The 26,919-nt window shown below is 41.9% G+C and overlaps 1 protein-coding gene across 6 annotated transcripts in view; it reads left to right on the forward strand.

Moving 5' to 3' along the window:
• The window catches only part of RBM25 (RNA binding motif protein 25), a 370,502-nt gene that overhangs the window by 140,679 nt on the left and 202,904 nt on the right, over nucleotides 1-26,919 (forward strand). For 4 of the 6 annotated variants that reach the window (XM_086937079.1, XM_086937081.1, XM_086937084.1 and 1 more), the window contains 6 exons: nucleotides 6,185-6,345; nucleotides 6,948-7,148; nucleotides 11,877-11,939; nucleotides 12,246-12,329; nucleotides 15,672-15,934; nucleotides 21,091-21,349. In XM_086937079.1, the coding sequence (XP_086793205.1) occupies nucleotides 6,185-6,345; nucleotides 6,948-7,148; nucleotides 11,877-11,939; nucleotides 12,246-12,329; nucleotides 15,672-15,934; nucleotides 21,091-21,349 (1,031 nt within the window). The remainder of the gene's footprint in view (nucleotides 1-6,184; nucleotides 6,346-6,947; nucleotides 7,149-11,876; nucleotides 11,940-12,245; nucleotides 12,330-15,671; nucleotides 15,935-21,090; nucleotides 21,350-26,919) is intronic. The other 2 variants (XM_086937080.1, XM_086937082.1) reach the window with 2 other exon arrangements.

Raw genomic sequence — 26,919 nt, forward strand, 5'->3', positions numbered from 1 at the left:
CCTAAAACGTTTTTGCTGAACTGTTTTCAGCTTAGACCCCAGGACTGAACCTAGGAGCCAGTCCTGGAATTACCAAAGTAATCTACAAAGTAATCAACTGTTTATATAAGGAAATCCATTGAGCTCAATGCTAAATAGTGTGTAGAATTGTTGCCTACTGCAACCCCTGTACCTATTGTCTTTACAAAGTTTATTGCCTTTCTGCAAAGTACTCATCTGAGACCTCTCATATTGAGAACACTAAATTTGTGATACCTGTTGGTTCTAGAAATAAAACAACTATATATTTTGATATAAAAATAATTGGCCTGGAGTTCAGTCTTTGAGTGTGTGAAACTGTTAGACCCTGAACATCCAGTCTACATAGGGTAGCCTGGCCCAGAGGAGATAAGGCTGAACTCAAAGGCAATACGTGTTAAGCTTGCATCACACCAAATACAGTAACTTAGCGCCCAACCACCAAAAAGAAGAAACTACACCAGTTTAGGAAAATACGGTCTGTTTTATAAAATTCTCTTCAGTTTCTTTTTGTTTTATATCAGATTTTTCATTCCAGTGCAATAAACAATTTTTCAATCAAGTGTTGACATTTACAAAGTTTCACATCACATTCCTGGTTATCTTTTCTTATACAAGAGGAAGGAATCCTTGAATTCCCCCTATACCCCCCTGTTACAGAATTAAAACCACAGTACTTATATGGAGGATATTTAGAGCAAAGCTTTTCCAGGAGGAACTGATTTATACATTACCCTCGGGTATTCAGGGTCAACAGAAGCTAGAAATCACAGTTGCCTAGCACCTTCCCCCTCTTTCCACTTTTGCCTCTAGCACAAACCGCTGTACATCTAGAAGAAAATTAGGTATGTTATTCACACATTTCCCTCTCTCTGTACGTTTTACTTCCCTTCAACAGAGGTTGACCTGTCTGACATACGAGCGTTACGGGGCCCGGGATAGTCAACAAAAGATTATTCCCTGATCTCTGCTTTTCCTTGGTTTCCGCTCTTCAGCAATTGCGCAGCCTAAATGACGCTCTCCCACTCTTCAATCTCATTCCCCATGTGAGTATGGCAGTTCCATGAATGTTTAGGTCGAGTTCCCAATGACGGCTGAACACAATGCTGTTGGCCTGTCTCGCAGTACCTCTGGAATAACTGTCACAGACTCTGTTCCCAGCCCGACACCCACCAAAGCCAAGGGCTGTTCGTTCTTGCTTCCTGCCCTCTCCCTGAGTATATCCCCAGCTTACTTCGGTACTGGTGTGCGGTCACCCGATTTCCTGGCAGTCCGTTCTACGTTTCTGTTCCTGTGGAAGCTTCGCCAAGGGTTGGTTTGTCTTGCCCCCTTCCTCTCATGAAGCGAGGTTCAGGTGTTCCTTTCCCTGTGAGCCGGTCACAGCGTGCGAACGACTTCCGCGGTCCTTCCCTCGCTGGCTCCGCCTTCGTCCGGCCTCCTTTCCAACGCTGATCCCCCTTCTCCGTCGTCGTCGCTTGCCTTCCGCCCCAAGACTCCGCCCTCGTCCGGTCTCCTGCTCTGCTTGTCGGCGCCTCCTCACAGACGGGTCGTCAGAGGGCTCCACAGCTTTCCCACCCGGTGAGTCTTTTCTACCTCACTCGCTGTGGTCTCGAACGCCCGGGCTCTAAGCGCTGCTGGCTAATTCTCCACACACAGTTCAAAGGGCAATTTAGATCTGTTGCAGCAATAGTCGATCCTTCAGGGCTAGTTCTCTACAGTGGAATCACGGTTAGGGGACCCAGAGGTTTTGGGGGTAAAACGGGGCGGGGTCTCCAGAGAATTAATTATAGTTCTGCAATGGCTGGGATTGGTCAACTCAAGAGAGGTCACATCAATACAGGAAAGCAGCTGGCCCACAGGTCGATCTAACCCCTAATAGTGCGTTCCTCCTCACCGGATTGCCTCTCTCCACACCAGGACCACCCCAACCTCTCTCTGGTCTCCTCTCACGCTAACTTAAAATGACCGCCCTGGGCTTACCCTTTTATAGACTGGCCCTAAATGACAATCAGCTGGAAGGTTCTAGAGCCTTCCAAGTGTAGTCCTATGGTGTAAGTCTCTGAGGTAAGAAGTAGGTGACAGTTGCAAGCCACCATTTTGTGCCTCTATTTTCCACCAATTCAAGAGGAGGACTAAGCCTAAAAAAAGTATGGGGACCAGGTAGCACCTAACCCCTAGGACAGCACTAAAAATTCCAGTGGACAGAAAAATGAAAAACATTAGGAGGCAAAAAGGGACAAAATAAATAAACCATGAGGAGGGACCCCCCAAAGGGCTGACGGGTCTAACAGAAACCTTTTGCTGACTGTGTACAACAAATGCTTTACACTGTCCTCTGGTACTGCCTTATTGCTCGACCAAGCTACCACTTTAGAGAGTAAGGTCACACCTGGCTTTAACCTCTGTTATAATTCTGGGGTTTGTGGACTCTATACACACTGTACCTTATTCTGGTCCAGTGTATATATAGAGCCACTTTCTCACAGTTTACCTCCAGGATAATATATTCTGCAATGTATAGGTGTGTAGATTAACTTTTAGATCAGAAATATTAATTCCTATTGTATTTGAAGATTTAAAAACGGGTGACTAGTCTCTTTTCACTGCAGAGCCATTACTTTAGAACTATCAAATGAAACAGATTCCTGGAACAGTCCCTAACTTACCTTTGGTTTTGCAGCGATCCTATAGTGGATGCTTGTCTGTGTTGAAAGGATCTATAGTGCACACTCCAATAGGAGTTGCTGTAAAAGAAAATGTGTTCCCTTGCTGTTACAATGGTAGCAGTGACTTGTGGATGCGCAAAGATCTACAATTATATGACAGTATGAATAAGCAGTATAATAGACCCACATATTTATATGAGCAAAAATATGGTGCTTCAACAGTCCAAAACACCTTGCTTGCAGGGGTGTTATGTATGGAGTTGGCGCCCCTTTGCAATCAGATACACAAAAAAGTTTAAAGCACACACCAGAATGAATTTGAAAGTAGTTGCAGAAGTTAATAAAGTGAAGTTGTCTTTGTCTTGTAATTGAGTTAGTTAAATTTATTGTTGCTCAAAAGTAGTCATGATTGCTCCAGTTGTTGTGTTATATTTATGAGAAAGTTGAGCAGCCGACTAATGTTTCGTCCTGATTGGACGTAATCATGGCGTGAAAGAGTTTAGTTGGTTTTAACTAATAGGTAAAACCACAACAGTCATGTCAACAGGTGACTCCTGCCAGTAAATGTTTGTATACATTCTCCCAAAAAAGAATTTATTTATTTATTTATTTATTTAGTTAGAAAGTTTTATATAGCGCGGACAAGATCCTTGCGGATATCAGAGCGCTTTACAAGAGAAGTACCTGGGGGAGCATAGACAGACAGGTGGAACAATAGGTCACATAGTATGAGACAGCATTCGATGTCCAGTGCCCTCCTCCGCCGTGTAGCGGGGGACCTCTTCCAGCCCTCCGAAGTCGTCGAGCTGTCGGGACTAGGCTCCTGGAATTTCAGCTGTCCCTGTGATGTGCAATTAATAACAGTACTGAAAGGTTGAGTGAGAGAGTTCGGGAGGTGTAGTGGAACAATAGGTCGCAAAGTATGAGACGGCATTCGATGTCCAGTGCCCTCCTCCGCCGTGTAGCGGGGGACCTCTTCCAGCCCTCCGAAGTCGTCGAGCTGTCGGGACTAGGCTCCTGGAATTTCAGCTGCCCCTGTTTATTACGAATGTTCAGAGAAAAGCTAGTAGGGATTTGCTCATTGTAGATCTCAGGCAGTTGGCATATGATACATACTCTAAGAGTCACAAAGAGGGCAGGCACGTGAGATAACTAACTTTACCCGAAGGTGTCAGAGCGCTTTACATAGGATCCAGTGGAAAACATAAGGACTGACGGTTACATGCGTAAAATGATTGCAAATTTTTGCATTACAAAAGAACCAGTTAAAAGCATACGGACCAGGGATTACAAGTGTAACAAAAGGAATACAAATGGATATACTCTAGGCCTATACTAGTAATATCTCTATCAACATAGGGAGGGGGTACACCTGGATATACTCTAACAATCACATGGGAGACTAGTCGCTAGAGTTATCTCTATATACATAGGGAAGGGATATGACTGGATATACTCTAAGAGTCACATAGGAATGGTGGAGAGCACGACGTTCTACAGCATATACTAGTGATTAGAGCTATCTCTATATACATAGGGAAGGGAAAGGACTGGATATACTCTAAGAGTCACAGAGAAGGCAAGCACGCGAGATTCACAACCAAGGTCCCTTACCTTCCTGGGAGATCAATTATTTCAGGCATCAGTTCTCCAATGGAACGCTTATCAATACCTAAATACTTATCTACAAGCATATGTACATATTCTCCCAGCATACATTCATTACACCAATGATCTCCTTCACAAATTTGTTGATGTCATTTAAGCAGACCAATGCACTTTTGTTACATTCAACGTTTGTTTACTGAATACTTGTATCCCCAAAGGCAAGGGGCTTCTAGCTGTGCAATAGTTCTGATCGTCCCCAGATTGTACACAGTTAGCACATACAAACATGCTGGTTAACATGATTACTTTAATATTGGATAATCGTAGCTTTATGCAATATGGCAAATGGTTCACCACCAGAACTCTTGGAACTTATACTGTATTGGAGCAGATTTATTGATGGTGCATTTTTGATCGGGACTGTTAACACTGATCTGTTGAGATTCATCCACTATCTTATAACAAATAGTTACATCTTTTTCTCAGTTCTATAGCAAAACGCAGAATATTTGAATGTGGTTCTATATGTGGAAAGGACGAATTTTGAGTCTAAACTACTGCATTTAACTTAATCCTATATGCCACTAGTGCACATCCCAATTCTACAATATGGGCTATACCTTTTGGAGAAATGACACGTCTCAGACATAAGTGTCGTGAAGATCGGGTCTGTAAAGAACTTCAAATACTTGAACAGATGTCTAGCAAGAGGCTATCCCTGTAAAGTCAGTTAAAAACAAAAAATGAGGACAAAATGACACTCTACTCCTTAAAAGAAGCAAACATGTGTCTAGTATATTTTGGTTCATCACACCATACAGCTGCCTGAGTTTCTCTTTTTATAGAATTCTGTATAGACCTTGGCATGTACTTAAGATGAACAGTGCTCTCTCAAACATTAGACCCAGTTGTAACACAGTCTAGAAAAAACAGTACATAACTACGTTGTCATAATTTAATAGACTTCCAGTTTACTCCCACTGGCCAGCCGTAGCTGCCTGGACCTCTTAAGTGTTTCCATGAGTGCAGACATTAGTGTATGGCAGTTCACACAGGACAAAACACTTTCCAATATCACACAAGTAGCAGTGCTATTTGAAACATTTAATAAATTGCATCATGAAATTTGAAGTCTATTGCATTCTATCTGAATGTCACCAAATACACATAAGGAATACTATTAAGCTATTGAAACGAGGGTACAAGAACATATTAGTGCAATAGGAAATAAAGACTAGAACTATCCCTTAGCAATCCACTAGAACATCCAACTTGCCTTGACCTGAGACATTGAGTTTGAGATTTCTTATTGCAGTGTTGAAGCCCACTCTCTGAGGTGGCGAAAGAGTCCTAGCTTTGAGGGGACTGGAAGCAAGCTGGATCATTAAGCTTAGACGTGTAGAGCGTGGTCTCAACCAAGACGGAGCTACATGTTTTTCTCACAGATCAGACAATATGTTTTTATTGTACTGTGTCACTGTATGAATTGACTGTAAATTAGCTGAATGGCAATTAGGACACTTTAGTCCTTTGGAGTCCAGGTATATACTATAGTAGCACTGTCCTATAATTTGTATAAGTATTTCTGAGTACATGAGCTACATGGAGCAAATTGCCACTCCTATTTTGTTTCGATAATTATACAAATGTGATTTTGTCTTATACTTGTATTGCTCACAAGATCATGGGATGAATTTTCTAATATTCTGTGTATTAGTTTCACAAAGCTGGCTTCAAACAAAGTAGAATAATTAATAGCATTTTTGTATGTATGTTTAATTGCTACTATTTCACCTGAATATAAACTGTGACCTCAGGCCTCATTGCTTTGAGTATAATTTATCAGAGGTGTTCTGCACTACACCAGTAACCTCCTGACCTTTAACTTCTAGCTTTCGGATTTTGTGAATACAAGGAACCTGAATCTACTCTGCGTGCTTTACGTTTGCTTCATGACCTTCAAATTGGAGAAAAAAAACTTCTAGTAAAAGTGGATGCAAAGACAAAGGCACAACTGGACGAGTGGAAAGCAAAGAAAAGGGCCTCTAATGGGGTATGCAACTCAAGTTTGGTGGTTTAAATTATTCAGCAGTTTAATTGACTATTTACTAGTGGGGTAACATGATTTATGATGAATTATAACATGCAGATAGTGTATGAGGGCTGTAGTTTTTGTTTTAGGCAGGGCATTTTCAAACCGCATAGCACTTTTAGATTTCATGGCTTTAGTGTTTAAGTAGAATTGTTCTGAAGTATGGATTTTGTTTTAACTCTTTAGAGATGCTAACATCTAGATGGTCAGTATCAATGCTGTATTGGGTCTGTACAACTGATGTAGACAGTTTGCGTAGCATAGCGTTTTCTAGGGAAGGACAGCTCATAAGGACACATTTGTTTCACATTTTCATGGAGCAAAGCTTATGTTTCATATTTAGCACTTCATGGACACTCTGTGATCCAACCAGTTATTAGTTGAGCGGTTTCTTTTTGTTAAACCTTACAACCGTTCTCAAGTTTTATTGGTGTCAAATATTAATGTAAATTAAACAGGTTTCTATTTAGCATGCTAAATGTGGACTAAATTACTGCACTGTATCATCTCATTAGCTAGCATTCCAATATTATTTTGTTCACCTGTTGCACATTTTTCTTTAGAATGCCAAACCCGAATCTACAACTGATGATGAGGACTTGGATGATGAAACAGTGAAGCTAGATCAACAAATTAAACAAACAATAGAAGTGTTAATACGGGATTATTCTAGTGAGTTGAATGCTCCCTCTCAGGATTCGGATTCCCAGCCAAGGAAGAAGAAGCTAAAAGAGAAAAAGGAAGACTCCGGTGGTGGTGTTACAGTTAGTCTGATTTTTATTATATTACCTTTGCATGTCATAAAACGAGTTTATTAAATGCTAGTGCCATGAAGCATTTGCATTAAGTTAGCTATAGCTAATCCAGCACTGTGTAGAAATATTGTTCATGACACCTGCAATTTGTGGATATTGGGTTTCTCCTTTCAGATGTTTAATAAATCCTCCACATATGTACCTTGTGAAGCAGCAATAAATTGCTACAACATGGAATATCGAAGAGGACGACTTTTAGCTCCTACATGCAGGTGTCTTGCACAATGATTCTTAGCTTGCCACAAGCACACTTAAAGCAAGTGTTTGCTTTTTGTAGAAGCCAGAGTTTGCCCAAATCATTTAACTGTGAAGGATTGCTTTCTGATGGATACATCTGCCAGTGGATTCCTCACCTTATGTCTTTTACATTTAGTTCAGTGACAGGTAATTAAAATTCCCTGCAGGGATGGTCCCTGGAGTCTTTAGATTAAAAAACAAAAAGCAAAATTGCATGTTGTCACATTTGGAATGCAAATCATTACCAACACACGCTTCAAATGAACTATTACAGTTTTCATGTAATTGATCAGCCATCTATTTTTCCATATTGCTACTGTTCAACCTATGCTTGTTATTTTTAATTCACATTATCAAATGCCTGACCTTTGAGAGACTAAATCCAAAATAAGTCTATTGTCTTTGTTGTCCGATGGTATACTGTATAATCATTTGCAGACTTAATTGAAAATTCCTCCAATGATTTATGTGCGCGCGCATGTGTGTGTATGTATGTGTGTGTGTGTGTGTGTGTGTGTATATATATATATGTATATATATATATATATATATATATATATATATATATATATATATATATGTGTGTGTGTGGTGGTTATTTACTGTTCTCTACTATTCTATTAACCTAACTTTTATATTCTCGCACTGTGAATATCTGCCACAATGATGGATTTAAAAAAAGCAATAGCGTGCAGTACGATACGTACATCTGTATGGTACTGTGCAAGTTACGATCTAATAAACCCCTATAAAAGTTTTTTAGTAGCTGTTCATTAGAATTTTGCTTATTTTCATACTAACAGATGTGCGGGTCATACACTTCTACGTATTTGCTTTCTTTTGTTATAGCCGTCTCTGTGAATAGCAAGCCAGAGTTCCTTTTTGGGACCCCTTCAAAAAAGAAACAAAAAAATAAAAACAAAATATATAATCACCCCTACCTTTTTTTTCTTGATTAACTTGGGCCGTAATACTCTTGCTTTCAAATGTGCTTGTTGTAACCACCCATTTGCAGGAGCGTACCAGAATAACTTTGCATCCTTTGTTTGGTTAAAGTTATCTAGTGGAATTCTGATTTGTGTACTATCGTCAAGACCATGTCCCTCTGACTCTGATTGTGCACAAGTGTGATCAGAGGTCACTGGGGACATCTGATTGAGTTACTAGCTAGAGAGGAGTAAATTAACTTGTAAAAAATGCACTGCACGGAGCACACTTATGTACTTGAGTCACCCTCTTCAGAGAGAAGTCCACTTATTCTCCAGTCAGCCCTTCTATATAGCATTCACCTTGATTGATCACATACACGTGATGGAATTTACCCCAGAGATGGTGGTAATATCATGGATCATAACCACTTGTCTCCGAGCTACTAGATTTTGTGCTGTGCGAGATCTTTTCTCAATTCACTTGATGGCCATTATTCTGCCATCAAGTGGGGGCCCTGGAATTTGTATTTAAAAAAAAAAAAAAACTTTTGCACATAGGCTTGGATGGAGTGAGTGACTCCTAGTACATCAGCTGCAACTTTTAGGACCTAGCGACTTCAAGTCAATCAGGAAAGAGGAGACAGATTTTTGATCAAAGGTCTTCTACTGGTTCAGGCAGTGTCCAATCGGCATTTAGTGCACATCGTTACATATTTGCCCTAGCTGTAGGTGCCGATAATGATAATTGGTTTTATGCTTCTATAGAGACGGAAAGTTGTTTAACTCAAAAATCTTGTCTGTATGGTGAAAAATGGGCGAAAATGGATACATAAGGAAAATTCTGCCCCATGTGCAGTATGTGGGGTTTTCTGAAGATTAAGGTAATAGGAAGGCAAATCACTTAACCTCCCTCTCAACAAAAATTAATATGTCCTTGTGTAATGTAACAGGTGATTATGTAAAGCACTACTATACCTTCAGGCTTGGGTAGCTGTATTCAGTCTGACCTTAAGTGTCTTCAGAAGCTGTCTAGTTGCAATCCTATGAGCTGCCACAGTGATAATTAGTGGCGCTCAAACTCTTTTTCATTGTGTAAGGATTCAGTCAGGAACACTAGAAACCCAGAGATACATTAGAAATATTTTTTTTTAAATAAAAACCCTGTCCTAATGCGCACAATAGGAGTAGTAACTATTATGATTATAAACAGTACAGTAGCAACAAAATTCATCAGGACTCTGAACAGCGAATAAAACTGTGACTTAATGTTAAATCTACAAAGCTCTTTGTCAATATTTACGTTCCCACCCTGGACTCTTTGGCTTACTAAAGCGATTTTAGCACCAAAGAAAGGACCTAATTAAAGTTTCAAAGGTGGTTCACACTCTCCTACCGCCTCTGAATACTACATTAATAATTCAAAAAGAGGAAGTCTTAAAAGGGAGAAAAACGTGTAATTGGACCTACCAAAAACAGACCAATGAAGCCTTCAGACTTCAAGTTAATGTCTTCGAAAGGGAAAGCCCTCTTACACAAAAGAAACCCTCAACGTATAAACATTGTCTGAGGTATATAAATTACATTGTTCTGGATCTCAGTTGAAATCTACTGGACTATGAGACTGAAAATGTACACATTCTATCCTTCTGGATCCAGAGAAAAGACTACTAAAAAGCACTTGTACAAAACTACAGACCCATGCCTGAATTTGAGCGAGGTCAAAAAAAGGAAAAGCCATGGTTTTAGACTCATTACCTTCTATAATTTCATCTGTTAAAGGTAGCAGTGTTTTCATAGGCAGTGGTCTCCAACTTTACCGGCTTAGTATGCCTCTTGAGAACTACACATAAGAATGCATATTCATCTTATCTGTGTCTTCCATCTTCAATGTGCTCATTCTTGAGAGGAACACTAGCGTACTTCTCAAAATGAGCATCCACTCCCTTAAGAATATTTCTTTACATATAGACATTGCCATAATAGATAATTCTAAAACCTAATGTTAAAGGCATTCTTTTACGTAACAAACTTTGAAGGTGAGTGGCCAGAGGATTAATTCATTTTCTCTCCAATTGGAAATGAACTGGCATTTTAAAGCAAGTGTTAAATAGCTTCTGTGATTCTTTTGTAAGCTTTCTTAATGATTTAGTTGATGGGTACATGGTTAGACACTAAGCATTTATAAGTAATTGTATGCCTCCCGTTCCTTGCAAAGGATATGGAATAATACTTATTTGCAGAGCCACTGGAATTAACCCCTTCCACGCTGATGACGAGCTGGGCTCGTCATGGCGTAGCCTCCTCGCACGCTGATGACGAGCCCAGCTCGTCACGTAAAGTGCGGTTTTAAAAAACTCAGCACAGGAGCGGAATTGCGCTAGCGCGCATGCGGTTAAGCGGCAGTGGAGGGCCAAATTATTTGCATGGTTGACTAAATTACGTAGCAATATAATGCAAATTATGTGGTATAATGGAGCACATTTTGTGGTAGCAGTACTCCATTATTTTGTTATTTTTACACCAGATAACAGTATCTGGGAGTTTACCTTAATACCAAATTAACATCCAAATACAGCAATAAGCAACTAAAAGATGACCAGCTAATCTTTGTGAAAGCCTTCTGATGTTCAGAAAGCGGAGTTGCCAAATATGTTATAGCTAGAAACTATTATTTTTGTTAATCTGCAGATTGACGCAAATCTATAATTGAAAAAAATCACTACAGCAGTAGAATCGCAGAATTCCAGTGGCCCTGCTTATTTGAGAGCAAAAACAAGTTTCTGCCGCAGGTTTTTCTGACAGGTTTCCACTCTGACTCCTCCCAAACATTGTGGAATCTAAAGAGATTCTTTCAGCAGAAAGGGAGTTGTAAAATCTGCTTGTTCTGAAGATGCTGCCTGGTCTGATTTCTCTGCTGGGGAGTTCATATAAACCTGGTAAACTGTACTAGGATGTGTAGCAAACTGTTCAGTTGGATACATTTCTGTGATGAAAGGCTGTTATGAGCAGTGTTTTACACCATGCATATATCTATTTTGCTATAACGCAGTGTGCGCTCTCCTGTTTAGTGACTTACCCAGGATTTGAGGAGGGCACAAATGTTTTCAGTTTTATAGGTTGTACCTTATCCTTTTGGCCTAAAACTACATTTTAAGACATCCACTTACATTTATACAGTTAGGGCTTTAAACTTCTGGTCCCTTCAGAAGATAAGTGCTCAAGCCAGCTTGAGAGTGCAGTTGAAGACCCCAGAACTACTTGTTTGGGATTACTATATTTTTTGCCTTCCTCAAACCGAGTTAGCTCGCTTGCAGGTAGTTCAGAATGTTTGGGTGAAATGGATGGTCTCGTAGCACCCTCAGAGCAACACTGTTTCTCACACCTTGATTATTCATTTGAATTTGTAAATTAGCTAGACACTTTGTAACTGTAATCAGAGGAGTACTATAACCCTGCTTTGGTCTCAGACCTTCTGACAAACTGTCTCTTCCTGAATTTCTATTTTTTCCAGGAGAGGCAGATCTCTTCTGATGTGAGGACCGTCCCTCTGGAACGCTCTTCATTTGGAGTTAAGGTCTGAGACTAATAAGGCTTTGTTTAAGAAAACATTTAACCAAACTGCTTACATTTATTTAGTTATTTATGTAATTTTATGCATTTGTTGGCACAAGTGACCAAATTCCCTGTCTATATATTGTCACATTTAAAATTAGCTAGACTACGTAAATAAAATGTTGATATGACCTTTGTAAAATATTGAGCTGATTTTTATGGTTTATAGGCGTCACTTCCCCACATGATTCAACAGTGTATTAACTTGTCTCTTTGCTAGCTTCAAATACATTTTTCATTTTCCCTGAAGTCTTCTCTTCTCTTGTAGGAGGACATACATGCCATTGAAATGGAAGATGATAAGAGAGACTTGATATCTCGAGAAATTAGTAAATTCAGAGATACGCACAAGGTAATCTTTCTTTTCGTTAAATAAATATTTTAGTATTTTCACAGATAGTGAAAAGAACCCCCGCCCCATAGATTAAATTCCACTCAGTACAAAATTTACAATGCTAATTATCAAAGGCATAAATCTAGCAAAACATTTGACAACAGTGCACATGATACCATGACCAGGGGCTCTTTAAGATATCCATCTTATATGCAAGCACTTGTTGCTGAGTCAATTATGTCTGCTCTCAGCATTACACTTCTGAATACATTTTGTATTTATGGGTAAATCATAAACTAGGTTTGACTATTTGAAAAGTTGACTTAAGGGTGGATACACTCAGCTGATGCCCAAAAAATGATAACTTTGAAATTCACATACCTTTTGTTTGAAGAGTACGGTGGGTGGCCTAAACATTTAGTAGGTTAGTGATTACCAGAAGTACCACATTTTAGATGCATGGAAGAATTGTAAATTCCCACAGCTAATCTATTCATTGACCCCCACCATTATGATAGAGATCATATGGTGACTAATGCAAGATGAAACTCTCAGCTTGGAAAATAGCATGGAGTAGGATGTAAGTATGAGTTTCGTTTTTTTATTCTATCTTGGATACCCCCTCAAAAATGTGCAAAGGGGTAACTGGCTTTGTAGTAACCCAGAAAGTATGTCCATGAATCCTGTCTTGCTCAGATTTCCCATCTACACTGGTTGCTCTGTTAACACTTGCTGTTCCCAGGATTTCGTCTTTGCTCAGATTGTCATTGCTTGATAGTTTTTTGAATTTGTGGAATCTGAACATAGAAAAGGGTTTCTGCTTATTCAAATCTGCGAGCAGAACATCATTTGGCACGTTCACCAGCCATTTTTCTACCCTCATCTCAGATTGTTGACATTTTAATGTGCATGAATGTTTGTTTGAATGGACCTGACAATATTAATACACCATAGATGTGCTTACCGATTATCTTTCTCATGTTCCAAACTACTTTTATGCATGAATTTTAATTCTCAAAATGTAATTGATTCTGGAACAAAAATGTTCACAACTATATCCCTACATCTGATTATATTTGACACAGAATGGTTGAATTTTGCTTTTTTTTAAATGTATAACCTTTGTTGTGAAATTGAGTTACAGTTCCAAACCATTTCTTCTGTTATTTTATGGTCTATTTTTCAAGTAAAAGCAGAAGAAATGAGAAGGAGCCAGCTGAATATTAGATTTCTCTTGGATAGGTGTTAATTATGTATTGATGGGCCATGGGTTATTTACCCCATCCTTGCACACACAGCTACCACAAACTCCTCTGCCCCGCCCCTGCAAATCACTGGGGGAAAAACGTTATATTTGGCTGTCTGGTCTCTGAATATGCCATTTTCCTTTAAGAGTTTGGCCGCAGGGGCTAATTTATAATTTGGCCTGTTTTTTCCTTAAATAGGAAATAAACATAAGGGATTGGGGGTGTGAGTGGGTAAAAATAGAGATCACTTATGATCATCAATTGTCGGGTGAAAGAGCTCAGTGAACCTTTGCATGTTTTGTTAGACATGTATAAAATTGACACTTTGCAGACCTTCAGGGTAACGTTATTTTAGGGGGTGTCCATTTACAGCACGGATGAGTCTGAAGAATGAAAAGGTGAGCCCTATTTATTTGTATTACTTTTCTTCCTTTCCTGTTTTTTTCCATATTTGTTTTAATTCATTCATATTCCCTTTTGTCTAAATGTACTCTAAAGCGTGTTTTATGTTTTACTAATTACTTCGACACCCACAAGGCATCTTTTGATTCTGATCAATAGATGTGGGATAGTTATGTCTCTAGAAATAAATGAGTTTTCCCTGAAGCTCAACCCGCATTAGCAAGTTGTGCAGACTACGTTAATCAATGTCCAAAAGAGAGGGTGAAGTGAATATTTAATGGCTTACTGAAGAGTCTTGTAATGGACATTTCCCAAGGAGCACACACGATGTAAGTATTGATCATTTCAGAATGAGCGCCTTTCCATTGAGTGCTGAATATACGGTAAGTCCTTAAAGGTGGTCTCCAAATAGTTGTCAGTAGTCCAAAGCAGTTATCAGCATTACTCTCTGAACATTAAATTGAATCCCACTGCATTATTTTACCAATGAGACTGGGGAGCTGAACCATCTTGTTTTCCCTGTGACCTGGTGCGTTGTGGGTGATAAATGTCTTTCCTGTATATCTAGCACTGCTGCTGCAGGTCACAGGACTGTATAGCAAAATACTTAGACACATTCATGTATTGTTTTAGTTCTACTTTTATAATGTTATCAGTCCTCTGGTCGCTCCACTCAGCAAAAGAAATGCCAGCAGGTAAGATTATGCTTACAGTTGTTAATGATGTTTTAAGTGATTCTGCTCCATTGTGTTATTTGAGTTTTTAATTTCATTTCAGTGGTGGTAAAACATGAAGCTGAAGGGAGTAAGCGTGTCTTTCTACTCAGCTTGTGCAAACAGTAGGATCTTGCGATGCATTGTCATCTGTGAGCCTTACAGCTTGGTATTTGTTTTTTGTGAACAATGTACTTGCTCTTCCTCCCAGAAACGTAGCTTGTAGGTAAAGTAAATCAAGTGTTGGCGGTCCATGTCCTAGCACAGCATCTGTAAGTTAAACCAAAACAATTGCTTCCAAGGCTGGATTTGTCAGTCTTATGTATGTTGCCCTTTAGGAATGGTGGGGATAGGTATTAAACATAACCTGGTACACATGCAGAGGAAAATGTACTACTGGGCAGAACATTGTAAAATTACTAGTCCTTCTTTGACATGTGATGTCAGACCTCTACAAGTATAGTCTGTTTTCTTCCCTGCTTTTGATGGTTTATGCACTCACTGTCCATTTGTGTTCACTGTGGAGAAGTCCTTCATGGTCTCCACTTGTTTTAAAATCACATGTATTGTAACTGAATAGTTTGAACAGTATTTTGTCCCTTTATTGGCTTGTGCTTTGTTGGCAGAGTCCTGCTTGAGAGGGAATGGTAATGATGTGTAGTATTTACTTGCATCCAGTTGATATGCCTTCAATTTAGGACATGTCACATTTTTGTCTTAAAGTTAATTGTGATTGTTTCCCAATTGGCGCACTGCCTTTCTTTGTAGTTTGTTATTAGTTATGTGCATATCCCTTACATCAGCAGCTCTGCAAATTCAGCCAATATGCACAGTGCCTGACTTTCCCTTAAGCTTCAGAGTTGGAGAATGCGGGCCTATGTAGATTTATTCTTTTGCATGAAATTAGATTTTCAAATTTGCTTCACTTTACTTTTGAGAGTCCTGTCCTCATTTATATGAAGGATATTAACTTGTAAAGCTTTTCTATCTCCTTTTAGAAACTGGAGGAAGAAAAAGGCAAAAAGGAGAAAGAAAGGCAGGAGATTGAAAAAGAAAGAAGAGAACGAGAGCGCGAGCGTGAACGTGAAAAGCGAGACAGGGAAAAAGAGAGGGAGCGTGAAAAGGAGAAGGAGCGTGAAAGAGAACGAGACCGGACAAAAGATAGGGACAGGGATAGAGACCGAGATCGAGATCGTGAGAGAGAGCGTGAAAAGGAGCGAGATCGCCTTAAAGGAATAAGCAACGATCGAAGCAGGTCACGGTAATACTTTTTTTCCCTAGTTTGTTTATATTGTGTTCAGATGTTTAAGGATAACGCTGAACAATCTGATTTGAAGGTATATGGTTTGAATTGTAGTAAAATGTATTCAACCTTGGCCAGTAAGATGTTTTTAATTTTAATCACCCCCTTTCATGGCAGATACCCTTATTTTGTATGCAGTGAATGAAGAGCATTGTGTTTATCTGTATAGTACATAATTAGCACAGTAGCAACTTGTTTTGCCTATGTTCCACCAGTTGCTAGTATGTTTATGCTTTATATTTATCCATTCCTCTGGCTTTCTTCAGTTTTGCAAAATCTATTAGCTTGCAGTAAAAACTTGGCATTTGCTTTAAAAATGCACTGTATTTTCAAATGCCTCTTTTTTCACCAGAGAGAACTAGCCTTCTCGTCCATGTGAAGTGTTGCTCTCCATCACTCTGGCCATGAAAATGTGATATAAGATTTAAGAGTTTAAGCCCTGTTCCTTCTAATTGTATATCACAGTAAACCTTCAATTTGGCTCAGTTCTCGCTGCTGACTTGTGGTATGGCTTGCCGGTCACCAGTTTTAATCTGAAAATGCCTAATCCTTTTTTCATCAGTGTGATTAAACAAGCACTATTAACTTAAGTAATATGAAGGCATATTTACTTATTTGCTTTATGAACTGCCAGACCTACAGCAGGAATTGCTTCTAAATTTGTTTTGGAGGATATGCCTGTTGGGCATATTACAGCCATCTAGTGGTTTCACATGTTAATACACCAACTGAAATTATGGGTGGATACTAAAGGAGGTCCGAAGAGGCAACCACACTTGTGTGGCTTATGCTCATCTCTTCCTGCATAGCATTATACAGTATCCTTCCTTCTGATAAACAAGGGTGAGTACAGATCTGAAACCTACTGGTACTTTACACAAAGGTTCTACAGAACTGTTTCCAGTTAGATGGCTTTTCTGATAGTCGTAGGTTTATGCTACCACTCTCTACGGCCCCAATATGACACCTGGACCTTCTTGATACTAGCACAACTTATGGTACCACAAGCTTGAACCTAACTGGTTTAAACTGCTGGTGTGTAATTTGGACCAGAGTTATGTACTTTCAAATCTTCTGGAGGCTGTCCTTCGGTGAAATCAGGAACACATTCGAATTGGTAACAAAAAACAGCCTGAGCCTTCTACACCCTAGAGGTATTTGCATACATAGAATTTGCGAACCACAGACATCATTGGCCTTGACAGCAACATATTTTTGAGCATCAGCCTTGAACTAGGTAAGCCATACTATTCTGATTTGCGTCCAGGGATACCGCCACTCAATTTGAAAGTCTACCTGCAAGGAGGATGAGAACGACTTAAAGCAGCAGGACGTGAATGAGGCGTATCCTATGTCATACCTGTGGTCGAACATTTAGTCGACCTTTAAAAGACATACAGCAGAGAATAATCTGCATTAAACCCTTAAATTGGTCATTTTCAAAACTAATCTTTTAAATTTCACTTCTGTTAGGCCAAAAGTATTAACGGTCTAAGAAATTAACCTCTAAGGTTTTTTCCATTACTGTGCAGCATTCTAGTAACTAACGTTTAAAGGAGAGTATTAGATCTCCTTTCTCCCAGAAAATAAAGCCACTTCCATCTGTACAGTTTTCTTTCTGACATCGGAAAATCTGAGTTTTCAACTATTCTTCGGGGGAAAAGCTTTTATGCGGAAAACCATAGTGTCCTAATACATATACTCAGTCAACTTCTAGTGAGGGGATTGATCTCACGCACATAGGAAGACTTTCAAACCGTTCTTGGGTATTGCGTCCAAAAAGGCCACACAGTACCTTTTTACCAAGGGAGCTTACCCCTCAACCCAAAATGAACAAATTTATCACTAAACAAGGTGTTTGTCACAAGAGCATGAGTGCGCTTTGGTAAAGAAGACTAATCTCGATCACATGGTTGGGCATGGTACCTTGTAGGAAAGTACTACATTTTGGCAAAGTCACCCTCACTTTTTGCCTTGTAAATGATGTAATTTCAACTGGAGGTGCTCTGGGTTCCTGCTAACCAGATCCCCAATCCAAGATCTCTGCCAAAACTGTACAATTGATTCGCACTGTCATACATCTGTGTGCCATGAAGGCATTTTAACTTTCCTGTATTTCAACCAATTATATTTGAACCTGCATTCAATTGTAAAACATTGCATAAGATTTTGCAAAACATGTATTTCACTTCCCTGTGACAGGCTTGGCTTGGTTCTCGTAATAAAATAATTTATATTTTTATAGAAACAAAATTGCTCTGAGTTCAGTCTGATTGTGTGACATAATTTTCTGATTGTGTGTACAACAATTGCTTAACACTACCCTCTGATGAAGCCTTTTTGCTCGCCCACACTACCACAAATAGTAAGGTTTACCTAGGCCTACCTTTGGGGTTTCACTGGACCCTGTGCAGACTACTTCATTTTGGTATAGTATAGACCGTGCCAGCTTCCTACAACGCGAAGTAGAAAAAGTTACTTAAAGTTACCTGAAAAGTAACTCTGCACCTGTCGCTCCTGGTTTGTAGGGAAGAGGACAAATGTGTTGCTACATCCCCAAGCATTGTGAGGCCTGAGTTCCGCTGTTTCAGCCCAACTGGTCCCCCCATTCCAAGCCTGCAACCTCTTTTTGCGAGGACTGATCCCAATAGAGTAACATTGGGCACCCAACTCTATTTTGCACATCTGCACCTGGCCTACCTTGTGCCGCTGGTAGTGTTCTGTTGGTAATGCCTTGAATCTTGCCTACCACTCGCATTAACTCCTAGAGATTTGTACTGTAAGTCGCTGTACTATACCTGAATGTTGCATTGACTTTTCCTCCCATAGTAAAACATGGCATCCTCCAGAAACTGCACCTAGTGTCGCCATTTTTAACTGAAAGACAAAATCCTATTTATTAACGTACTTACTTGAATGATTTTCTTTTGTTGGCTAAACCTATATAAAGATAATTGCTAATTTTATAAATTGGTGTGGCTCTTCTTGAGTTGTGTGCCTCATTTATTGACCATTGTGTGTATTTTCAGATGTCTTGCACTCCTTTGTGATAAGCTTCAGGCAGCTTGACCACACTACCCCTTAGCAGAGAACCTTGGGATTGCCATAGCAAGCCCCCTGTCCAATCATAAGGGAACCACTGTACTGTTTACACTGTATATCTAATTTTGATATATCCTATAAAGAGCCAACTTCCTACATATCTCCGTTATGATCTGTAGGAAACTGGGCTTGGTTGCAGTACACCCAACTCCACCACACACTTTTTATCTCTTATCTGATACAACTTCCACTGAAAGTGTCCTGAGTTCCTGCTAACCAGTCCCCAGGACCGATGTTAATTCTCTGAGCTGTACCATTGTTCCACCGTTGGCACTCTTTAGACTCCATAGAAGCCCCGTGTAAATTTTACCCCTGGTGCTTGGGGCATTGGGTCTAAAGAGGGCCCCTAAGGGCTGCAGGACAAATGGTGCCACCTTAAGGGACCCCACACCAAGCTCATGCAAACTGACATTATAGTGAAGAGTCGACATTAGCAGACATCCCTATATTATATCTTTATTTTTCTAATTTGGGCATAGATTTATTCTTTGAGAGGTCACTATTGCATCTGAATACAACAAATGCTTAGCACTTCCCTCTGAGCCTAACTGCTCGCTGCCACAAAAGAGCATTAGTATTAGCTACTTGAGCCTGTGTAAGCCAATTGGGGACCTACTGGACTAAATCGGGGGTGATTCCTCTGTTGTGGTGGAGGACTGTCGCCTCACTGCTGAAATTAGCAGAGGCAAGTGTGAACTTTTTTTTTTTCACTGAGCCAGGGCTGGGTGGGGTCATACTCCGCTTTGGGGAGGAGTAATGGGCACAAGGATTCCTTGTGGATCATGGGATAACGTTGTTGGCATAGCTAGAGGATGACTTCACAATTGACACACTGATACTCAAAGAACAAACCAGTAGTAGTAATAAATACTTAATTCGGTAGCCAAGTACCATCAAAGTACATAAGAACAATACAATGAATAGATCCAAATACAATTTTTTAAAACCTTGCTTAACTCAGTTCATATTAAAAAGAACAAATACTATTGGAAAATCATTCCTGTAGTCATTACTTACTTACAGAACAAAGTGCAATAATCAAACAAGGGCTATGCTTAAAACAAGCAGTGGTCAGTATAATAACACATAAAATGTATCCTTTCATTTATATAAAAAGGGCGTTGATAAATTTAAGCGGTAGTAGGAGTGTCCTAGTCACACTGTGCAATCTGCCACGTTTGTACCAGACTGCCTGTAAAAATATATTAGTGTCAAACCAGTATAACTATCTCTTTATCAAATGTACTTTATTTTAGATAGTGTAGTGTAGTGAATTCGGTTGACAAATGTATAGGAATTAACCTTAAATTACTCTCCTATCTACAAGTTCTTGTCTTCTCAGCTAGCATTGTTAGAATTGTATCCTGTTAACTAGTAATTTCTCAGTTAACCATGGAATTTGTGGCTTTTTTAAGGTTACAAGCCACCAATTGTTTCGTGGGTTTGTCTCCAAAGCAAATAATGTTGTGGCAAAGCATCCTTCCCTTTCCCAGAAACACATCTCCAGTCTAAATTTGGCTGAGTCTGCCTAAAGCACTACTTAGACTAACTACACTGAAGTTTCCTTGAATTAAGTTCATTGCCTCTCTGCTGTTGGTGCATGTGGGTTCTAAACCAAGTTTTCAGCCATATGCTGCTTTAAGTTTCTCCCTGCCCCCATGGACTGTTGTCTAGAGTTAATGTAGACATCTAAGCAATTATCATTGAGAAATACTAGAATTGTATTTATTCATGAGATGTGAATTTCTGATTTGTGGACATTCCCTGTTATGCTTATAAAGGGACTGAAGGCTTTCTGATGAGGCTAGATCTAACAATATCCTTGTCTTGTGCTCTATATTATTGGGGGTTCTTGTTGCACATAAGAAGTTTCATTTGAAGTTTTGAGATTAATGAATCCTATCCTATTGATCATGTGTAACTGTTAAATTGTTCACTCTAGCTCATCATAGTTAAGATCATTGAACATTAATACAGAACATTAAGTAATTTTTGCTTTTGTATTTGTGCAGGGAGAAAAGCAGAGATCGAGAGCGTGAACGCATTTTAGAACGTGAACGGGAGCGTGAACGAGAAAGGGAGAGAGAACGGGAGAGGGAAAGGGAGAGAGAAAGAGAACGGGAACGTGAACGAGAACGTGAACGTGACCGAGATAGGGACAGGGATAGGGAGAAAGAAAAAAAAAGGGACCGAGAGGAAGATGAAGAAGATGCATATGAACGTAGAAAGTTGGAGCGAAAACTCCGCGAGAAGGAAGCTGCTTATCAGGAGGTAGGTGTGACTTTTGTGTACACTTGTTTGAGCTACATTTTCACTGCAAAGCTTAAACTGTTACCGAAAATGGTCAGCTAGTTTAATATGAGGGACTCCGTGTTAAAGCAACAATGCATACATTTCATTAATTCATACAGACTCATTGTGACATAATCTGTATCCAGATTCTAGCTCATTACAGAGTATTTTAAACTTCATTTTCCCTGTGGCCTCATGATCGAGTAGTAAGTTCCTCCACAGAATGCTTGATTGGTAATGTATTTTGAATTTAAAAATCTTTTTCCTGTTTCTCTCGAAACGTAATGTTGAAATTGGTTGCTGACTGACCCATAGGATGATTAGTGCTACAGTTCCTTCTAAAACACCTGGCCTTTGTGCTCCTTCGGAGTTGAAAACGAACATCTGGTAGTCCAAAATGGGGCAACTGTAGCAGAATTCCAGCTTCCTACATAGTGTATTATCAAAACACATTAAAGTAACATCTGTAGTTACTGCATAGCGACTCTGCGTGCACTTGTTTTTGTGCCTATAGTTAAGCTTCATAATGTATCTTTAGTGTGCTCTTGCAATGCAGAGGAAAAGGAAGCAATTACTGTGTGCAGCACTCCTTGGTCCCTAATACCATCACCCCATCTTCACCCGCTTCCCTGTTTCTGCAATTGGAAAGCTTGAAAACCAACACGCAGAAGGGATCTGTTCAGCTAGTGAGGAACATGTCTCACCTATACATCTACTTCACACACCAACCCTGCAGTGCTTTTTCTCTCTACCAGTAGGAAAACATGAAGGGAGGCAGTGCCATGTACCTGAAACCATCCTACAATCCCCATTGATCATACTGGTGAGAAAGCTAGGTACAGTGGTTTTTAGGTCGAGCCTAGACGAAAGCAAAAGCAAAGCTTTTGCTGTCTAGAGTGAGACTACTTATGTTATCACTTTTGGGGGAATGTGGACAGCAGACTGACACGCGCTTCTCCTGCCGGAGATTTGACCTCGTGGGCGCGCTTTGGCGCCTTGGCTGCGTGTTTCGCTTTCATGCCTGTGTAACGTGCGCGTGTCAGTTTCGCTTCAACAACGCGGAAAAGGCTTGTTGTTTTCTATGCGCACGCGCGCTCAACTCTGGATGTCCGTAACGCCTACACATTTCACGGTGCCGACAATGCACCCAGCCAAGCTATCACTCACCGGCTCGGTGTGCAGGTTCCTTGGCCGTCTCTTGGCATGTCGCAGGGGTCTCCTCAGCACTCGGGAGCCCTGTGTTGCCTCTGGTGCCATACAGTCTGCCCTCGCTCTTCGCACGGTCCCTCTGATGGGGCCGGGACTTCAGCATGGAGCCTGCAGGGTTCCGGATGTCCTCCCCGGCGGTTCCTTCCTGTTGTTTTAGCAGGCCCCGCCCACACAAAGGCTGCCTGACTTCCGGAGTGCGCCCCGCGATGTCACTTCAGTTCTTCAGCTTGTTTTGTTTGTATTTACAGTGCGCCGTGCGTGTTTTCACAATGCATTGTTTCGCCACGTCTTTTACTGGACAGGGAATAACACTGGAAGATTGGGAGATACAGCAGCGGTTATGGGGATCTGCACACAATTGCCATCTCCCTAATTAAGTTAAGTAGCCGTGACCATGTCAACGTGCGGTTTTAGCAGTAGCTGGAGTTTTTTTGTGTTAGCAGCGTGCCATGAGCGCTTTCACTTTCACAATGCATATGTCGCTACGGTGACACTGCTGCTATTGCGGGGGATGCTCACTCGGCCATCCTCTCTGGGATGGGCGCCGTCCTCCTCTGCCACAGTGGACGACTTCTGGGCTAAAGCCTTCAAGGCCTGCAATGACCTTGCGGGTATGTATACAACCTATCTCCAATGCAGTAACTTCACTTTCACCAACCAGTGACTGGAACTTATTGTGTCTAGGAAAGCTTTCATGTGAAAATCTACGCACGAACGGTCGTGTCCTGCTGCACCGTGTGCGTCTCTTCAGTCTTCCGTGCCTAAGCTCCAACATGAGGGAGTGTTATGACATCAGCAGGGTGGAGTTGGTCTCTGGTCTCTCTGCTCCACCAACCAGGCAAACACATAGCCCGTCTCACGGTACAAATGATTCCTTGCGGTCTGTGGCCTTGGCAAGGGTAGGCCAAGGTGTTTCAGACTGTTAGTGGGCAATGCCGTGAATTAAGGTCTGTGGATCGGGCTGTGCCCCAAGCAATGCAAGCTCAAACCGCTGCCGTGCGGAAATGCAATGTATGAAGTTTCGTGCAGTCTGAACGATGCTCAAAGCTATTCAAGAGCAGGCAAATTCTGTGGTTTTTTTTTTTCACCGGCTGCATGATTAACGCTTTGCTGAGTTCCTTCACCTAACATGTTGCATTAGTTGTTAACTAGTGTCTCGTTTATGCTCACCGGCAGGGTTGGATTGGGACTAAAAATGGGCCTGGCACCCAAAACAAAGTGGCTCACATTTGCATAGTGTTCCTTTTCACAAAACACTGCTTCGGTGTTTTAAGTATTATGAAAAGGAGGTTGGGGTTATAAAAAAAGACACATTTTTTTAACTTCTCAGGGATAAACAAAATAATGCAAATGGACTCTTGTGCACGATTAGTTCATAATGGTGAACCACAGCTGAATACAAGTGAGGCCACTTCTGCTCAGGCCCGCTGCTCAATCTGCATACGTTAATCGGCCAGCCCCAGTGAGAGAGCGGGAATGACACCTTCACCCCTTTGGTAAAACGGAGGTAACAAGAGGTCCATCTGGCTCCGGAAAGGCCTCTGTCAACATGGCTCGATTTTGAAAATAAAGTGCTTTGACACGGCCAGCACTGACTGGGCAGCGCATTCACTGCTCTGTGAGGCATGCTGTATTGAGGTATGGCATAGAAGCCCCGTCCATTTCCCACCCAGTTTTTCAATTGGCTCCTGTTACTGTCCTTGTGAAGTCGCTGCTTTTCATTTATTAATAAGCTTAGTAGTTCCTCCTTGGTACCGCCTTGTCTGCATTTGTAACCTCCCATAACGACTGGACTTTATCTGTGTCCTTACTGTATAGCTTGCATTAGCTGTGGGGGAGAATGTCCTACGTGTGGGAGCAGAAGAACGCACAACCCCATCCCTTTGTGCGATTGTAGTTTTAAATCACCTTTCTACTAGTAATATTTATAGTCCTTGCGCTGAAAAACAGTTTATTTTTCCTTTAATTATTTGAGCACGTTTTATATATATATATATATATATATATATATATATATATATATGCTTGGCAGCCGCCAAGCTCCGCTCCCTCGAGCCTCTTGACGAAGGCGGTTCGCGTGTAGGCAGCGAGCCTTCACATAAAGTCGAACTTTTTGACACTTTCCACGTCAAAAAACACACGAACACCTTTTATCTTCAAGAAACGCTTTATTGCAGGTTTCTGGCAGTAAACTCTACGCGTTTCAGGAGCTCACCTCCCTTGCTCACGAGTGAGTTCGAGGCATGTGGGCTGCTGAATTCATATCTGTGCATAGTCCGCCACCTAGTGTTGGGTCCGGATGATTGCACATTGTTGTCCTGGAAGAGTCTTCGAAGTATCACGAGATAGGTGGCTCCTCCCCTGGACTACAGTGCGCATGGGCATCGCCTCCATCCCCAGATTGTTTTTTTCCGCCATAGGGTTCGGATGTGTTTTCGGTTCCCTCCTTCGGAACCGATAGTTGTTCGATTTTACTTGAGACCAAAAGGTCTTTAGGCTGGGCGTCGGTATAGTTGCGTTCGGGTTTTCTTACTGACTCTCAGCTCCAATCTCCTACTGCCCTTCCACGTGCTTCGACGCGGACGGGCCTACACTAACTCATTTGCGATGGAGCGGACTCCATTCAAGAAGTGTCCGCTATGTCACTCGAAATACTCGCACCTCGACGTGCACCCTGTGTGCAACACATGCTTGTCGCCGGATCACCGTGAAGACACCTGCATGGCTTGTTCAAAGTTTAGGAGTAAAAAAACTTTGAAGATTCGCCGGGCTAATCGACTCCAGGCACAGTTGTCGGCTTCGGCACCCCCACCTGATGACATCTTTCAGGAATCGATTGAGGAGGAAGCCGGCGTACAAGAGTCGGACTCTGGCCCCACGTCCGAAGAAGAGGCCTACGACGCGGACGAGGAGGCCGGCGACGAAGTCTCCGGTGAGGTAGGGGACGACGAACTGATTTGTGCCGCCATGGGAGATAGCTCAGAGGAAGAGCATCCCCAAACGGACTCCGGGGTTTCCCCCCGTCATACGGCCCAGGTCGAGGGATCGCCTTCGGGCCTTACCCGAGATCTTACTACAAGTCCTACGTCCCCGCCCCCGGGCCCGGTCACGGACATTTCTGGCAAGAAACCGAAAGTGAAGCCAACCGGTCACGCACCCTCGGATGCGAAACCGAAACCGAAACTGGCGTTGGTAAAGAAGGTTCTGGAGGCGTCAACTTCCACGAAACCCAAAATGGCCGACTCGAAGAGCCACGCCAAGATGGCCGACCACAAAAGCCGCGCCAAAATGGCCGACCCGAAGTCCTCGGGGTCGGCGCCGAAGGTGAAGACTTCCGACGCGGCTGTGTCGGCACCGAGAGGGGTCGCGGACCCGAAGACGGCTTCGAAGAAGCGTCACGCCGACGGTGCGACGGGCCAGGGGGCGTCGGCACCGAAGAAGAGGCCTGTCGACGACCGGGCTCTCGGAGACGAAGAGTCGCTCGAGACAGTTCAGCCCTCGGCATCCCTTACTAAGAAGGTGGGAGAATCCTTGAAGCGGATCCAACAGTCCACTGTGGTTCCCAGCCAGGACGCTGGCGTGCCAAGGCCCACGCCGAAGCCTGCCAAGGGACAAACGCCCATCCGTTTTACCCTTCCTCCCAAGTCGGCGCCGAAGGCCTTCGCGCCTAAGCAGAGCGGACATTCTCAAGAAGTATTGACGCCGAAAGCTGCCTTGGTGGTATCGAAGCTTCGGCTCCAACCGCTCGCGGTGGAGGAACGTCGAGAGTTGACAATCGACGCCAACACCGGAAAATTGTCGCTCCTCAAAAGAAAGATTACCTCGGAGCCGCCATTGGAACCCTTTAGGATTCCATTAAAGAACAAAAAGTACTCTGCGGACTCTTCGGCTCTGATGGAACCTCTGTCTCCACAAGCCATGGAACGCTCGCCGGCCCATTCCCCAGTGCCTGAGGTGGAGGAGGAATACGACGAGTACACATATCCTGCGTACTCGGATCCGGACGAGGAGCAAGTGCCCTGGACAGCAGGAGGCGACACGGACGACCTGCAGTCGGGTCAGGACACTCAACTTTTCGCCACTAAGACGTCCCCGACGGAGGACTCGGCGGCGTTTAATGCATTAATAGAAAGAGCTGCAGCGAACCATGACGTCGAACTGCACTCAGACCCTGTGGATGCGGACTTCTTGGTCGACACCTTCTCGGTAGCCGAAAAGCAAGTCAAGACGCTACCTATGCTCAAAGGGGTGCTGAAGCATGCACAGGAGGTATTTAAGGAGCCCACCCGGGCGCGGGTGGTCAATCCTCGCATCGACAGGAAGTATAAGGCGGCGCCCAC

This window comes from Lissotriton vulgaris, chromosome 9 (assembly GCF_964263255.1).
Source record: "Lissotriton vulgaris chromosome 9, aLisVul1.2, whole genome shotgun sequence".
Taxonomy (NCBI): Eukaryota; Metazoa; Chordata; class Amphibia; order Caudata; family Salamandridae; genus Lissotriton; species Lissotriton vulgaris.